Below are 18,462 nucleotides of genomic sequence, written 5' to 3' on the forward strand. Positions count from 1 at the left end.
AAATTGAATATTGTAAAATTAATTTGCACAAAAAATTTGGAATCTAACTTTAATTGGTTTTATGATAATTTTTATGATCTACTTAATAAAAAAATATGAATCATTTTCAAAACGTTAATTTTATTTACTTTACTAATATGTAGTTAACTTTCTCTAACAGTGTTCATCACAGCAACTTAACTTCCACTGAAAGATTTCCTTAACATAGTTGAATTCTAAAAAGCTGTAAAAGATGCCAGAGCTTTTACAATTTTTTTGAATCAATAGAAAAAAAAACTATTTAAAATAAACGTGTAAAACTCATGTATTGTTAATCCGGTGACTACAACATCTAGTTTCAGATTAGTCTGCGGGGTCCTTCAGGTTGAAAGAAAATTAGATTAGTATGTAACAATCATGTCTCAGGAAAGTTTAAGAATCGAAAGAAATTGCAGATTCTAAAATGTATCCTTATTAATTTAGACATTCCCCCAAAAAGTACTCGAGAATCGAGAAGTCTATGCGAGTAACATCAAAACGTTTCTAAACGTAAATTTTGAACGTCCAACAAAATATTTGACAATGACATTCGCCGACAGTGACATTTAACGTAAAATCAACAACTTGTTTCCTTCACGGGAATTTTCTAAATTAACCGCGTAGTTGATCACGGAAGAAGGTTGTTGCATCACATGCAATGTATAACATACTTATTCGATAAGAAAATAAACTTGTGTGTAATTTTCGACATGTCAACGTTCATAAAATACCGAAACGATAGTACAGTGAGTGTTGATGAAGCTTGTACAAAGGATAGTGTTACGTACTATTTAATAACAGTAAACGTTGGACCTGTGAAATGGACCGTGCGACATCGTTACAGCGATTTCGATGAACTACATGACAAATTAGTTTCCGATCATGGAGTTGCTAAGGAATTATTACCGCCAAAGAAAGTCATACGAAATAAAACGCCTAAATTTATCGAGCAAAGGCGTGAAGGTCTCAATGACTACCTCAAAAACGTATTTAACTATCTAAAGCTCACTATGCCTTATATTTTTGCACATTTTCTTGATTTTCATCTTTATGATATATACTTTTTGCTGCAAGATTTGGCTAAGAAATTTTTTTTGGAAGGTGATAAATTACTTCTAAATGAAAAGTCACATAAATTCAGTCCTTTGGAGGTAAGTACCTTCTATTCTTAAAAGTAGTACAATTATGTTAAATAATAATCTAGCTAAAATAATTTAAACTGTATGTATTATTTTATTCTACCTTTAATAAAGTTTTTTTTTAATTTGGCTCTACTGAATTAGTTTATTATCAATATCTTTTAAATAGGTATTAACAATCTAACCATTTCTATATTTGAAGGTCAAAGCTGAATGATAATATCCTTAAGCATATTAAACAGTGACTCATTTAATTATTAAATATAAAATCAATCTCTCGATAATGATTAAATAACCAATTTCATTTTTTTTGTTATACCACATCAACTCATTCAATTCAAAAGATCCCTTAAAAGATTAACTCTTTGTAATGCACAGATTGATTTGTATGTATAAGTATTCATTTTATCTATATGATGCATCCTGCACATATCTGAGAAGAAATTCAATGATATGTGTGAAGTCAACCCGCACTCGGCCAGCATAGTTGACTATGGCCTAGTCACCCCTAACTTGGGGTAGGCTCCGAGCCCCTCAGTGAAGACATATAGTGAGCTGATGATGATGATTATGTAATTCAATAATTTCTATTAATTTTCAGCTCCATGCCATCAGTGAGAGATTCAAAATGGCATGTCCAGCAACAGAGAAACAAGACCAAATGTATGACTTTAGCCATGTCTTGGATTTCTGTTCACAAGTAAATTCATTGAGTATTGAAGGCAGTTATGAGGTACTTGGCACAAGTAATATTGTGCCAAATGACCTGAAATTTGACCTAATACCATTTAAAACATTGATGGATTTAAAGATACTTGGTGTACCAATGGGATGTATACAAAGTGTCGGTAAGTTCATTTTATTTAGTTAGTGTTCTAATAGATTCTATGATTATAGCACTTTACATTTTGCAATTTAGTAAATTATTTGTACATTCCAAGTGTACATAATCTCTCTCTCTCTCTGCTCTCTAGCTTGTATCCCGCATTGGTGGGGTCGGCTTTCCCAATCAGTTTCCTCCACCTCGCCCTATCTTCGACATTTTCATCTGTGACTTGGCACTCATGTCTTTTAGCACTACATCTTTCCATCTAGTTTTGGGTCGTGAGTGTACATAATCATTTAATTAAAAAAAAGAGATCTCAATGGCCTCAGTAATACTTAAAAGTTAAAGAAAGCCTTTTGTTATTTGCAGGTAGTCTTCGTGATACTCTAGTCAGTCTGTCGGTGTTAATTGCAAGTGTGGTATCACTCAATGAGTTTCTATTAGTAGATGTGGTGCATAAGGACCCCTCCAGTCTCGCTGACACTGTGGTGAGTACATTTTTTTACATAACATGTTCATATTTAAAGAGACCCCTATTACAATGTTTTTATGATTTATTCTTTGAACTGTTCACACTGTCTATTACTTAAAAAATATTCTGATATAATTGAAGCTTATGCTCGAAGTTGTTTTAGATAAAATGTTGAATTGTGCAAATGAATCACATGTGAACTTTATCTACACATTAATATGGTTAATGTTGATCTAAATGGGTCACACATGTCCATTATTATCTTTATTAACTAATTGCTAATAAAATAACAATATTTACACTGTTTCATAATTAATATTGTTCTTACTTCAACATTGTATAAATAAATTGCCTGCAAAATCTTTTTGCTAACTTGCTGCTTATTTAGAAATCATTAATAACTGCTAAAAAACTAAGATTTCAAGATAAATACCTACAGATTTTAGTTTTCTTTAAATTTGAATAGCAATATTTTATTGTAGACTTGGAAGAAACTCTCCGTTATCAATTTTGCCAGTAACAACATAAAGAATGTCGACTGGGCGATCAAATTAGTTCCAAGATTGCAGCAATTAAGCCTTTCTTCAAACCGGCTGAGTGACTTGTGTGACATATCTTGTCTTCACGATCTGCGCGCCCTCAATCTGGCCATGAACAACTTCTCCTGCTGTGACAATTGGCATGAAAAGATTGGCAACATTGTTAAAATTGATTTATCACAAAATAAAGTTGCCTCCTTAAAAGGCTTTAGCCGTTTATATTCATTAGAAAGCTTAGATCTCAGCTGCAATTTAATAACAGATATAGAAGAAGTTCAAAATATTTGCAAACTACCCTGCTTGGAATATCTATGGTTGACAGCGAACCCGGTTGCATCCTCCATAGACTATAGAGTTAAAGTCATCGAGCAATTTAATGCAAGAATGTCAGAGATTTGTCTTGATAATGAAAAGGCTTCGGAAAAGGAAATAGATACTGCGAGAGTGTTGCAAGCTTTGAGGATAGTGAAAGAAGGGAAAACGCCCAGTTTTCTAGAAAATAGCAACACAACTCACAATTTTCATAAAAGTTGACAATGATTTTTGTAACCATGTTAGTAAAAGTCTTAAATAGTTTAATTTTTGTAGTGAATTGGTGTAAAAAGCTAATATTTTTGGAGATGGAATGAAATTAAATTATTAAATATATGGTGAGTTTATGAAATTTGTATACTAATGTGTAGAATCAATTTGTCAAAATGTAATTTTGTCTATTTTTAACTTCGTAACATTCCGAGCCGGGTGCTTAATGTATTTGAATTAACTAAAAAAAAATCGTCATTGTTATAGATAAGACGAACATACCGATATTTTTTAATATTCTTTTTCTTTTTTAAATATTATTACTCATAGCGACAGGTTACCGCTTACTCTTGTTAATCCTACAATAAAAAAATATCAAATTTTTAGCTTATATTTTTTTGCTATAAATATTATTTTTAATTGTTTATAAATGTGCAAATTCGTTTTAAAATTATAGTATATAAATATTATAACTTTATTAAAACAATATTATCTCTTAAATAAATATTTCTGTGCATTTAACATGTGTCATGTGATGTTCTTTATAACAAAGTATTTGTTTAACATTATCAATGATTCATAAGTAACCATTGAGACAACTGTTAATTTTAGTATATACCATTAGCTCAGGTATATAAGTGGTTACTATTTATAGTCTGACCAGAAATATAAGTACCCCACACCATATTCCGGAAAAATATAGAACTAATTTCTGCATTCTTACAGATGTAATCAAGCAGGTGATTGACGAGTCTTTTATTATCCTGCTCGGACTATACTATTATGGTACTTTGATCCCAATATTTTGTTCAGATTTGTATAGAAATTGTCTAACAGACCAGTGTTTATATCAATATTTTTTACTAACCCTAAGTGTAAAGGAGTGATTAATACTAAAAAAAACAATTTTCAATGATTTTAAAGTTCTTAAAAAAAGTTTACATATTACAGGTGTAACTTAGGTGTAACAGTGCCTAGTGTCCAAAATTGACCGACTTAATTCGGATTATTTTGTTATTTTGACACTAACATATTAAGAACATCTGTGGCTCAGGGGTTAAGCACTTGACTTGCAATCTGCAGGTCTTGGGTTCGAATCCCGCCATGTACCAATGTGTTTTTCGATTTTCGATTTACATATGTACATTTATCCGACGTTCTTACGGTGAAGGAAAACATCGTGATGCAACCTGCACATATCTGAGAAGAAATTCAATGATATGTGTGAAGTCAACCAACCCGCACTTGGCCAGCGTGGTTGACTATGGCCTAGTCACCCCTAACTTTGGGTAGGCTCAGAGCTCCTTAGTGGGGACATATAGTGAGCTATGATATTACAGGAATGTAAAGATTGTTTAAAACCTAAAATAATTTGGTAAAACCAAATTATTAAAATTTTTTGTCAGTATTTCATTGGCTTTGATAATTTTAATCTTATATTTTTATACAGCTCTGACAAATTTGAAGCAATTTTATGTATAACTTGTTGCGGGGAGTTTGACAGAATATTTGTCATCTCTTGTAATATTTTTTTCTAAATGTAGAATTAAAAATATATAATGTTTCAGACAGGGCTGTCTTATAATAAATAAATGTAATTTTATAGTATTATTTTTGATTATAATATTAATTAACAGTGTAAATTGCTTTAACACTTTTTTTAGCAGTGGAAACCTACATTAACATAAGTTGAAGTTACAAATAAAATATTTTGATTATTTTATACAATTTTTTATTTAAAAAAATATACATACTTGAAGAGTAATCTTAGGATGAGTTTTTAAATTAATTATTACCATTTCCATTGACTTTCCTATCATCCAGTATTGAGTGTATGTTACATAGTTACAAGTGATATATCTTAAATCTAAACAAATTAAACATTATAAAAAAATATAAGTTTAAATCAAATAAAGATTATCTTAATTAAATGTAAAAAAATGGAGTATATTATGAAATTAATTATATTTTGGTTATTTTTATTTTTTTGAAACTTAATTATTAGATTTGAAAATGTCAAAAAATATACTTAAAGTATTGTAGACAAACAGCGTGACAAATAACTAAAAAGTAAATAAACATAAGTATTGTTAACTTATAATTTTAAATGCTAAAAAATTCATACATTCATCGTATTTATTACCATACCCAGTCTTAAAGTTTTAACAAACGCAAATAATAGCAACCTAACTAAATTAAATACCGCAAATATTTATTAACGATTTTTATATTATGACCTACGATTTATATAGTTAAAGGTTAACACTTACTCGTCAACTCCTTACGTAATCGTTATCACCGCCTCGTGATATCAACTGATCATCACCTCAACATCACCAATTGAGTGGAGTAGACAACGTTATTGTTGGTGAAAGTAAGAATGACATCGCAATTTTAATAAGTCATTCGGAAAGTCATTTCGTTACTTCTCGAGCTGATAAAGGAATTATTATACATTGAAATAAACATAGAAAATAGAAATAAACAAAAAAAAAAGAAATAAAAACGACGAAATAAAAATGACTTTCCGAACAACCTATATATATTTAAATTATGTTCAATAGACGGCGAGTGAATCGAAGTGATGGTGGACGAGGAGTGGAGGAATGCGTGATAACCTTAATTCTAAAATAACTATTTTTGCCTCCCCCCCAACTTCACTGTATTCTAGAACTGCAACTCGTACTATGTTAACCACCACTAAGATATTTATTTTTGATAACCTCTATACATGAAATTTTTAATACGAAAGTGAATTTACATAATATATAAAATTTAGCTTACAGCAATCATTATATATAAAAATTAATGAAATTAATAAAGCCTCATCTTATATAATCTTATTTATCTAAGCATTTATATAAGATAATATATACATATATCATCATGTAAAATGCTTTAACAATTACACGTTTCACATATATATAAAATAGCACTGGATGTTCATTTATCTAGTTATATACTAATTATATACTAATTAAAGATAGTATTTTTTAAATCATATAGTATTTAATAAAGTATATAAGGACGAATATGTTTTTTTATATTCAGATAATTTTCATATAGAGCCATCTCATTAATACAAGTACTAGAAGAAAAATACAAGATGGCGCTATTAGAAAGATGATTATTATTTCAAAGAATACAGCAATTACTGATTCAAAAGTAACTTTACTCAACTGAAACAGTACAATACTGTGTCGCTTGTACTAATGTCCCTTTTCTTCTCTTTTACAAAACAGAGGAGAATATATGTAGTACAAGTGTATCGACAGTAGAAATCTACTTTAATAGTGTTGTTTTAAATAAACAATGAAATTGGACGCTTAATGTAAGTTTATGATATACGAAAGATTTTTGATAGAAATATTTTATTTAAATTATATTAAAAAATACTATAAGGCACTAAAGCATTCCTTTTACAAGTAAGATAAATAATACAAAATAACTAAAAATTTTGAATAAATATGACGCAATGTAATTTTTAACACATCAAATAGATCCTAGAATAGATTATTTATCTAGAAAAATGTTATTTAATAAGTTAATAGGAAAAAAATTAATTCAAATATAAAAAAATCGAAAAGGAGAAAAAAATAAGACAGAAGTCAATTTTATTTACATTACTCGAGTAGAAAACAAACAAGTACAATCAGCTGCATAAATATATGTATACATTTATAGAGCTACAAAAAATTGTATACGCTTTTAATTTTTAAAAATATGTATACACGAATGGATTCTGCTTCCATCCATGGATACATATTCTAAACCGACGGCTTATACAAGTTTGGAAATTTTTGTAAATGTTTTTTATTTATATTACAAGATGGCAAACTAGCAAACGGCCACATGAATTCGCCGAAATGGCGAAACGACTGCTGCCGATAGACATTCGCAATTGCAGATGCGTTGTCAATCGACGAAGGAGGAGACGCACAAAAAAAGAATATTTAACCTTCCTATGCATCTCCTCCATCAAATTCACATCCCCTTCCCATCCTTTCCTTATAAGAAAAGGGGTCGGAAGGGAAAAATGACTAAAATGAGTCCTCCGGCACCACACTCATCAGACTGTATGTGGAATTACTTCCACTTGACGCCTGTCTTCTGTATGGTCGTGTTCTTTCACTGAGCGAGGACAATTCTTGCAACAGATGTTGTTGGCGTCTACCTATGTTGAAAGTTGTATACATATTTATGTAGCTGACTGTACAAGAATAATCTTTGACCTTATCAGTACTACGCGAATCTTTATATATATATATATAAAATGATATAGAAAGTAGGTATGTATATCTACCGCTGTTCCCCGGCCAGTGCAGGTAGTGTGAAGTGATAACGTTCGTCCGTGGCCTGGTAAAGTGGCGCACGCGCACGCACTCCACTGGCAGTAGGACGTTCTGAAGGCTCCGAACTCAACATCAATTTTAATACTTCCGTCTGAAAATGTATATTATATTGATTCTAACCTAACAATTTAAAAGACAACATAATCTAACACTTATCGTCGGTTTCTGAGATCAAAATCTCCATTTCAAACATTATTATCTCAGAGATGATATGCTCTATAACAGTGATTGTCAAACTCATTTTCTTTCTCCGCCCCATTTGAAAATCAATTATATTTCAGAGCGCCCCTAATTTTTATTCAGACCTAAATCTTAAAAACCACAATTTCATTACTTTAATTAATTTCAATGCCCCCATTTTTTGGACCCCTTATCGCCCCCTTCTAGGTTTTAAACGCCCCCATGGGGGCGTTATCACTCACTTTGGGAAACATTGCTATATACAGAGATTTTGATCTCAGAAACCCACAGTTAATGTATCAAGTATTAGGCAAGACTTGTTACGTTATTAATTAGACACTTTTGTGAATTACAAGATAAGACATCTTAAATTTATATCTAAATTTGCAAATAGACAGATGAAAATGCAAGAAAACGGTCATACAATATAGATTCTGGTCTTTTGAACCAAGTTGTACTTCTTCAAATGGCTTTATGACGACTACTTGCCCTTTATTTCAACAATCACTAACGATTTCTTTGATTTAATAACCAATTGCATCTAAAATTAGTCTCACCTCAGCTGGATACGTATGCTGGAAGGTATCTGGGTATATTCCGCTGCGCAGACGCAGGAGACAGTGCACGCGCTCCGCCTCTGTACCGAAGGGCTGCAGCAGCTCGAACAACACCAGCCCCAATGAGTAGATGTCCACCTTATAATTGTAAGGGCGACCCACTACCTGCTCCGGTGACATATAGAGATGCGTACCTATATTGTAACAAACATAATATCTCTAAAATTTGTAAAAAATCAAACAATTTTTCAAGTAAAAAAAATTCTGCCTCCTCCCTTTTCAAGTCCGTACTCCCTTCCTATCCTTTACCCATAACAAACAGTGTGAAGGGAGAAAAAGCCTAGAATAGCCTCTGACACACAATACACGGAAAAAACATGAAATTTCCTTCCCTTTACGTTAGTCTTTAGAGTGGCACAGATAGACTTAGCCATTCGTACAACAACTAATTCTGTTCTAAGCTCTGCTGTAGCAAAACCACCTGGAGAAATACCACCATTCAGAAGAAATTATGTTTCAAAGAAAGATTATAATGTATTTGTCTTCGTCTATAAAAATAAAAAAAGATATATCTCCTCACCGACTCTATGCGTGTGTCTGGCGTATACATCTATCTCAGTGGGCTCTCCGTCCTGTGAGTTGTCCCCCATTGTGGTGACGAGACCGAAGTCCCCCACCTTGACGCGGCCGTCTGGTGCAAAGAAGATGTTGCTGGGCTTCAGGTCGCGATGGATCAGACCAGCCAAGTGCACGTATTCTACTGCTGATACTATCTGACTGAACAGTACGTTTGCCTGCGATACAAAAAACTAGATTTTAACAGATACGAAATTTAAATGTAGTTTTTTCTCTGGAAACTCAAGAATTAAATAGCTTTTTAGGGCCCCATATTTGGTCTCCATTTCAGTGTCAAAAAAGCGTGTTGCTATTTTATCATTCCCTCTTTTATATATCCATTTTACATTAGAATTATACCAGTCCAGCGAATCCACACATTACATTCCTGTATAATTTTGGATGTTTTCAGTTCTAATCCAGTGCAGGATTAAATAGCTGCAGTTGAATAATTTAAATTGGAGATAAATAACTTATTTCACTGGGCCAGAGACGTGAAAATAAAACACAAGTAGCTTATGTGTTCTGGCGATACCTTCAAACAAACATCCATCCATCCAAACATTTGCATTTATAACATTAGTAAGAAGTAAGGCAATACGACTGACATGCTGCCTGCGAGCCTCCCAGGTCCTGTTGTGCCGCAGCCAGTCGTGCAGACTGTCGCGGCGGCACAGCTGCATCTGAATGTAGAGGTACATCTTGCTGCCCCCCACCCCCACCCCCGCCCCGCCCTCCTCGCCCCCCACCTCCCGCACGCACAGGTCCAGCGACCAGTGACGTGTGTGACCTTTCTGGATGGATGCAAACATGTATGTATGGAGAATGGAGTGCATTTTATTAAACAATAGGATTGACATGTCCTCGAAGTCCAATAATTAATTGAAGTTAAGTAAAAGTTTTTCCTCCTAATAAAAATATTCAAAAAATTTCCTTTCATGGTTAGAATTCCGAATTTCAAAGGTAGTTGTTTCTTGTGGAAGAAAAAAAATTCTTACGTAAATAAACAAAATAATGAGAGTACAACAAAAAATGAAACCATATGTGATTAGAGATAAAAACTTACCTTTTTCTTACTATGATTAGAGGTTTCCGTCTTCATATATCCATCGTACTCCTTCACTTTATCTAATATCTTATTTGAAAGATCCTGCCTTTCCTTTGTGCTTTTATCTTGGAACACAATAAACGAATCATCATCTACTCCTTTCTTAGATTCACTTTGAAACCCAGTAGTAGGTGATTTAGATAATATGGAAGAATGATTGTCCCAGCTTTGTAAATCTTTGGACAGTACATTAGGAGGTTCCATTTCTGTTGTATGTTTTTTTGATGTCTCTGATATTTTGGACGCATCCTCATCGAATATAATACTAAAGGAATCGTTACAGCTAAGAGATCTGAAAATGAAGTTACATCTCAATATATTTTATCGTGTTTCGTGACTTCCGTTTGTCCGCTAATTTTATCTAAACCACGAAACAGATTACAAAATGGTTTACATCATTATATAGATAAATAATTCCAGATGGTTTATATATTATATTATAATTTATAGCATACAAAAATACGAACTGCTGTAGTTTTTCGTACAAGTAAAGATTAAAGGAAAACTAAGTATAGGTCGAAAATGAATATCCTAGCTTAAGAACCTACTCCAGTAGTTCAGTAGCACCCATTCTCTTTTCAGAGCAGAGGTATCAAGAGTACAAATTGCCCTAAAAATCGCTGACCTTCGAAAGAAGATATCACTTTAAGAAGAGAAGACAGAAGATTGAATAAACAATATATTTTCGAATATCTAAAAATATCCCTTAAGTGATACTAGAACTAGTTATTCCTAAAGTAAAAAAAAACTAGTATTACCTGTGTCGTTTCGGTTCCCTTAGTTGTTTGTCGTAGTCAAGTGCATCAATACAGTGGTCCAGTGGCTTGTGCAAGTTGAGTGTGACGCTGTCCGCCTTGGGGGAGTTTGTGGGGGAGTTGGGCGGGGACTTGGGCGTGGCCGAGCTCGCCTCCTCGCTGCTCAACACTGACATACTGCCTAATTCACTGGTATACATATGTTACAGCTAAATATATATGTCAAACAAAGATATTTAACATATACATATATCAATAGACGGGCCATTATTGAAATCTTATGACCTAAAAGATTTACCACAGATATAGGACAGAGTACTGTTGTGTGATTATGGTTTAAAATATTTAAGGGCATAGGTTGTAAAGTCCGCTCTATAACTAGAACAATTTTTTATCTCTTTGATGTGAAGATAAAGTTAAGATTACTAGGCTTTTATCTTCAAGGAGTGGCGAATGATTGTTACTTTAGTCGACTAAATTTATGTGTGAGTAATAATCTTGTCTTAAAATGTACAAGAAAATAAAAAAAAGAAACACTATAATAACGTCAAATATTTCTTTTCGTTTCTAAACTTTTTGTTTCGTTTATGTTAGAGACAGACGTAGATGGCGCTACTGTCAGTCAATCATCAGTCACCGATGCGTGCGGACGTACCTATAAAGTTACCAACTGTCGCCCGCGACTCTGTCCGCGCGCAGTTAAAAAAACTAAATTGGGTGGGTATGAAAAATAGATGTTGGCCAATTCTTAGACCTACTCAATATGCACACAAAATTTCATGAGAATCGGTCAAGCTATTTCGGAGGAGTTTAACCACAAATACCGCGACACGAGAATTTTATATATTAGATTCCAATGAATAAAGCCAAGGCAAAAGTGTTCTTACCGCATGAGTATAGCGTCTCTTTTCTCCTGCCACTCCGGCGGAGGTTCCTCGAGCCAGGCGTTAAAGTACCGCACTATGTTCTCATGTTCTAGTTTAGCGAGAGCACGCACCTCGCGTAATACACGCTCGCGTTTCGACTGTCTGCAACAACACAAGTTTAGATGAATGGTTGGATGGATGGATGATGGATGGATGTTTTTTTGTTTTTAAGGTATCTCCGGAACGGCTCAACGGATCTTGATGAAATTTGGCGAAGATATAGAACATAGTCTGGAAGGACATATAGGCGAGTTAATTTTTTTTATTTAAGTAACAAAATTAGAACTACTGATTTCATATTTTCCTGACCTTACAATACTCCAAGGAAAATATGGTATTAAATGCTACGACGAAAATCGGACAAGCTTTTTCGGCTACAGAAAAACATAATAGAACTTACATAGCAGTGGAAAATATTACCTTACCTTACAATTCAATAAACTTGTCTAAAACTTGTAAATTATTTACTAAATTTTTTCTATTTTTGCTTACCTTTTCGGTAAAGTAATCCTTTTAACTGCATAAGAACAATGATCTATATTATTTCTGGCTTCAAACACAACACCAAAACCACCTTGACCCAAACAACGCAATGGAGTAAAATCATTTTCATATCTTCCAGAATATTCCTTAGTATTATTCGATGGAGGTCTTTCGTAATGTCTCTCTACAACTATAACTTCCTGGTTCACAGGCAGAGGTGTTGGAGGTCGGAGTTTCGGGGCGAAGAGTTTGGGCCAGATGAGGAGGTTCAAGAGTAACGCGGTGCTGACAGTGATCAGGAAGACTTCCTTCCACCAGAACCAGAGGGAGTAGACGTGGACGTGGACGTGATGATGCTCGAATTGGTTCTCACTGTTGTTGGGGAGCACCACATCTGGTACTTCGAATTTCTCATCGGATACTTGGACCGCTTGGTCACATGTCTCTTGGATGTAGAGAAAGAAGCCATGGTTCCCTGATGAGAAAGACAAGTAAACTTTAAATATTATACGCCTTATACAGTCGAACCTGGATAAGCGAGAACCCTTTATAAGCGAGAGTCTGGTTCCTACGGAAAATGTTCATGAGCGAGATACTTGGATTCGAGAGAAACTTCTATAAGAAGCATGCTGTCTATTGGATTCTTACTTATCCAGGTTTGACTGAATAAACTGAACTGAGACTATCAGGTTTTTTAGTACAAAATCCATTTACCAGTTTGTCCTGGATTCCTATACAATGCGACCAGTGAGAGGTCAGGGTCATCCTGCAGTGACAGTGCGGTCTCTTCCTTACTAAGGAGTGGTCTTGAATGCTTCAATTTCCACGGCACTGGTTTAGCCGCTACTGATGTTTCCACTTTCTGTGCGTACATCACACTCTCTTGGATATAAAGCTGTGAAATACATATTTACTAATTACATAATGAAATGCCCAGTTTACTTTATTACAGTCCAGCGATTGAGACAACTGGAAAATATAAATCCCTCACTGGAATGCACTGTGTGAGATTTATTTTCTCTGTGGACTGGAATAATGTAAACTGGGAAAATGTCTCATCAAGTCATTATTAAAACTTTAAATCTTATTGATATTATAAATGCGAAAGTTTAGATGGATAGATAGATGTTACTTATTATATATATCCAGAATGGCTAAACGGATCTTAATTAAATTTATCTTAAATGTACATATATCGTAATTAGATTTAAAACATAGTTTGTAAGAACACATAGGCTATTAAATAAGTTTTTTTTATTTCCGGGCGGACATAGTCATGGGCGACAGCTAACAAATAAATATAATAATTTTGTTAATAAAAAAATAACAAAAATGCTAAGATTAAGTAAAAACTTGAGATTTAAAAGAAAACAGACCTGTCTATCATGTACTCCGATGTAAAGTGAGGGTGGGAGAGGCTCTGCCTCAGCGAGTGCCTGCGCCGCCTGCCACAGCACATCCACGTGCTGCAGAGTACCACCCTGCAGCCTCCACATGCTCGCTACAGGAGCTTCCAGCTGGAATAAATTCAACTGTTTGTTAGACTAATCCTAGGACTATGTATTTTACTATTGGAAGCACTAATTTCTAGACTGGTTGGTATAAGTCGACTTATTATTAGTCCTTCGCTTGATTTTTTGATAGATCAGTGAATTGATTAGTTCTTTAACAGTGGTAGACGCCAGCAACAACATCAGTTGCACGAATTGTCCTCGCTCAGTGAAATACCACGACCATACAGAAGACAGACGTCAAGTGGAAGTAGTTCTACGTACAGTCTGATAAGTGTGGTGCCGGAGAACTAATTTTAGTCCTCTTTCCCTTCCCACCCTTTTTCTTATAAGGAAAGGATGGGAAGGGGAAGTGGATTTGTGGAGGAAGAGATGCATAGGAAGGTCAAATATTCTCTTTTTGAGCGTTTCCTCCTTCGTCGATTGAGTGTAGGCAACGCATTTACAATTGCGAACGTCTATGGGCAGCGGTCGCTTCGCCATTTCGGCGAATTAATGTGGCCGCTTGCTCGTTTGTCACTTTGTAACATATGAAAAAAAAAACTCATTGGTTGATGACTTCCTTGACCAGTTCCTCAAGTCTACTCAATCAAGTAACGTGAGAAATCTTTGAGAATGTGAGATACCTTCTGCTGCCACAATGGTTTCTGTGAGCCGGGCAATCGTACTGCGACCACGCCCTCGGGCATGTCCACGCCCACAGTAACTGGGCTGGGCGGAGCGCTCGCACCCATACACTCCCGACGACTGACTGCCAGCTGGTGCTCCGCCACACTGAAGTTCCATCTGTTGACGATGATAATGAATAGATAACATGCCTAGTAAAGTACCACAAATTGTTGTACTTCATAGAAAGCCAAGACATGATCATTAATAGGGATCAGAAAAAAGTACAATCTCAATTTTCTTATCTGTCTGTTTCTGTCGATAGAGGAACTAGTACAAAATAGGCTGACATTACCCAGTTTAAGTATGAAATTAAATTCCTTGTCTCAAATATAGTTGAAACTCTTCTATCTGAACGGGATCTAAAGTTCATATTATATTGGTTAAGAAAGGAACATGAATTTAACCAGTAATATTAGAACTCACTTTTCCTGTCCGGAGTGAGGCTCAAGGGCTCTTACTGTACTGGACTGTCGGCGTAGCACCAGTACCTCACGACCCGCGCCCGCAGTCTGCTCGCTACTGCAGCCCGCGGACCCGCATTCGTATATCACGGTACCAGTATGCGCGTCTATACCCAACCATAGTGTTTCTCTTGCACCTGGAATAATAGGTAACTATTTCTTACTACCTATGTAAATAAAAAAAACAATTAGAATTAAATACAGGCACTTCTATTCCATTTATCTATATATATACACTAACTGTCATCCACAACAACGTCCGGGCGGAATTAAAAAAAACCTTTATCAGCCTATGTGTTCTTCCAGATTGTGTTCTACATATATAACAAATTTCATTGAGATCCATGCAGCCATTCTGAAGATACTTTCAAACAAATATCCATCCATCCATCCAAACTTTCGCGTTTATAATATTAGTAACTTATAGTTTCTGGATGATCTTTTGTGAGATTGCGTTACGGAAATTTTTTTACTACTTACTTCTCTAAGAATTGTTCATCTGTTACTAAGAAATATTTTCATATAAACATAAACAAAATTTTATTTCAATATTAGTTTTTAAAATCAAATATAGTTTCAAGTATTGTTTATTTATCAATCTTTTTAACTGTATCTAGTTAAGTTTTTGATCTTAGTTATCAATAATCAGTTAACTTGATAAATACAGAAGGTTAATCAAAACAATATTATTTTACAAAAACAATCAATTACTTCAATTTTAAAGCAACTCATTATTTATTATCTAGAAGATAAGATAAAATATTACAGGAAAAACTAATCATATGAGATTTTGTGTAAATTAATATCTTTTTTGATAGGTCCAAAGGGATGATTTTTATAACATTTGTAACAAATGGATGATTTTTACTTTTTTATGTTAAAAGCTAACTCTTAGTTTAGTTAACAACATGCACTAAACACCTGTAAATGTGTATTTTTTGCTGAAGTAAAAGGACCTATGTGGCGTATTTTCTAACTGGTTGAAACTTGAGCCTTTTACACATTGGCCCTTATTCATAGAAGTCATCGTTTTATATAATTCTCGTGTCACAATATTAGTTACCACACTTCACCAAAACGACTTGACCGATTTTTATTAAATTTTATAGTCAGTAAGTCTGACAATTGGTTACTATTTATTTTTCATACCCCTATTATTATTTTTTACTGCGCGCGGACGGAGTCGCGGGCTTCAGCTAGTCTGAATATAAATTATTTATGGAAATTCATTACTTTATGATTAATATACATGTTTTTTATGTTACATATTAAAACAGGAAGTAATATATAAGTTAACTAGAAATAATTAAGAAATGACAATTAAAAATTATTAAAACAACTATTAACCAAGTACTATAATTAAAATTTTATTAGGTTATTAAAGCCTAATATTTTTTTAAACTGAGTTAGACTTGTAATTTATCTACAACTTACATAACTTTTTTAATAATACATTGTAACATAATTTTGTATTCATGTAGTCTTATTGAAAATAAAATAATTAATTTTAAATCCTGTTACTACAACAACTAAAATATATAGAACTTGGATAAGCGAGTCATTATCCAGTGCCAACATTCAACCTCCATAAGCAAGAAAAACATTGCAGTCCCTTAGACTCTTGTTATCCAGGTTAAACTGTAGTTCAAAGACAAAATAACTTCTCATGGAACTATGAACTTACCACCTATTACCAAGTCATCGGAATACTTAAATGATGATGATAAGAGTTGATCAGCATCAAATGGCAGAGGCTCAATAGTATCCCCACTAAGGCTGTATAGTGTGCCACGTAAAGATGGTACTAGACGCACCCATTTACCTCCAGCACTCAACTGGAAAATTAAATTATATAACATATAAGGATGGGTAGAGATTACCAAGCAACAAAAGATATAGTTATAATATAGGAATATTATTCATCTTTTGCGTAGCATTCTTAAGTTGGCTTTAGTATTTTAGTTTTCAGATATCTTGGCGGGTCTTAACTTCATGCGAGTTGCAGCACAGAATGCAATGTTAGGTGTAGTAGGAAGTGGGCACATGCGAAATGCACTGTGCTTGTAATGACTTCAAGATATTTGAAAAGAACTATATAAGAGCTGTATCTCATACATTTACTTTACGAGTTATTTTTCATTGTTTCTCAAATGCTCAAATTATTTTAGTATTTTTGTTTTTAAAAAGCAATATAAGCCTTAAACTCTTCGTTGCACAAGAAAAATGGAAATTATAAATACAAATAGCTTTTTCACTTATTTACAATTTTCTAAATATAATGAAACAATTTAAATGGAAACTATACCTCCACATGATGCAGATTTGATGAGAGCAATGGCTGCGTCTCAACATCCCAAGCTTTGATTCCATTATTTGTAGAGAATGCAGTCAATTTTCCATCTACAGTGCTAACAATTACTAAACTGTAAATATTAACACATATGGTTATATTAAAGTAAATTATGGCTAACAAAATTGTACCTTGCAAAAAAGAATACAACAATTTAACATCTTTTAAAATTGTTCACACTTTATTACATCCTGTACCTCTGAAGAGAGCAGACATATGAGGAAAACAATGCAAAAGTTTTTATATCAATCCAAGGCAATGATGATTGTTTGTAATTATGATTATTATTTTAATTATGGGAATATATACATTTAATTATGTATGTTAAAGTTCACTTATTTAACAAAAAAAAAAGAATTTACGAAAAAAATATGCAAAGAGATCGAATGTTAACAAAATATTATGTTGCAGCCATATCAAGGTCGCGGTTAATTAGATAATGTTTGTTATTGCCTCATAATCTTGAATACAAATTAAACTATATATTGTAAAAACTGTAAGGATTTATGCCATCATTTAAAAATATCTTAACACAAAAAGCAAAAGCGTAGACTACACTTCTGCCAAAAGTCGGAAGATTCCTGTCCAAACTTGTTCAAATCATTCAAATGGTAGAACGTTTAAAAAGTTTGTATTATCAATCATTTTAGAATAACTTACTCGTCAGATGCACCGTTTGCGTTGTGAGGATTACAAAACGGTAACTTCTGTATCGTAACATCAGCGCTAAGATAAGAAACTAAACATGTAAGTGCAAAGGCAGCCTTCAAGGCGATCACCCGCCAATACCAATCCGACATATTATTATTGCGAAATTATATTCGGACATCTCAAAAACCTAGATTTTAATTTCTAGGTGTCTTAAAAACTTATGCTAAAATTACGAGTTTACACTCGATAAATACAAACAACTTTTGTACAGATGATCACACATACACCTCCACGCGTAAACTGTCAATATTCTTCTGTCATCTGTCAG

General features: G+C 33.6%; 2 protein-coding genes across 2 annotated transcripts; one reads left to right on the top strand and one right to left on the bottom strand.

Moving 5' to 3' along the window:
* Positions 1-578: 578 nt before the first annotated feature.
* On the top strand, positions 579-3,652 carry LOC106721112 (nischarin). Its single transcript, XM_045682202.1, has 4 exons — positions 579-1,169; positions 1,759-2,005; positions 2,353-2,471; positions 2,938-3,652. Exons 1-4 carry the CDS (start codon positions 672-674, stop codon positions 3,526-3,528), a joined length of 1,455 nt encoding a protein of 484 aa, XP_045538158.1. The 5' UTR covers positions 579-671; the 3' UTR covers positions 3,529-3,652.
* Positions 3,653-7,777: 4,125 nt separating this feature from the next.
* LOC106721111 (eukaryotic translation initiation factor 2-alpha kinase) lies at positions 7,778-18,434 on the bottom strand. The gene is made up of 15 exons (XM_045682078.1): positions 18,144-18,434; positions 17,439-17,556; positions 16,818-16,968; positions 15,096-15,270; positions 14,630-14,789; positions 13,869-14,009; positions 13,207-13,387; positions 12,502-12,967; positions 11,971-12,111; positions 11,087-11,272; positions 10,287-10,620; positions 9,829-10,014; positions 9,186-9,399; positions 8,606-8,799; positions 7,778-7,959 (listed from the first exon to the last, which is right to left on the bottom strand). Exons 1-15 carry the CDS (start codon positions 18,281-18,283, stop codon positions 7,816-7,818), a joined length of 2,931 nt encoding a protein of 976 aa, XP_045538034.1. The 5' UTR covers positions 18,284-18,434; the 3' UTR covers positions 7,778-7,815.
* Between the last annotated feature and the right edge of the window lie 28 nt (positions 18,435-18,462).

Source organism: Papilio machaon, chromosome 18 (assembly GCF_912999745.1).
Source record: "Papilio machaon chromosome 18, ilPapMach1.1, whole genome shotgun sequence".
Taxonomy (NCBI): domain Eukaryota; kingdom Metazoa; phylum Arthropoda; class Insecta; order Lepidoptera; family Papilionidae; genus Papilio; species Papilio machaon.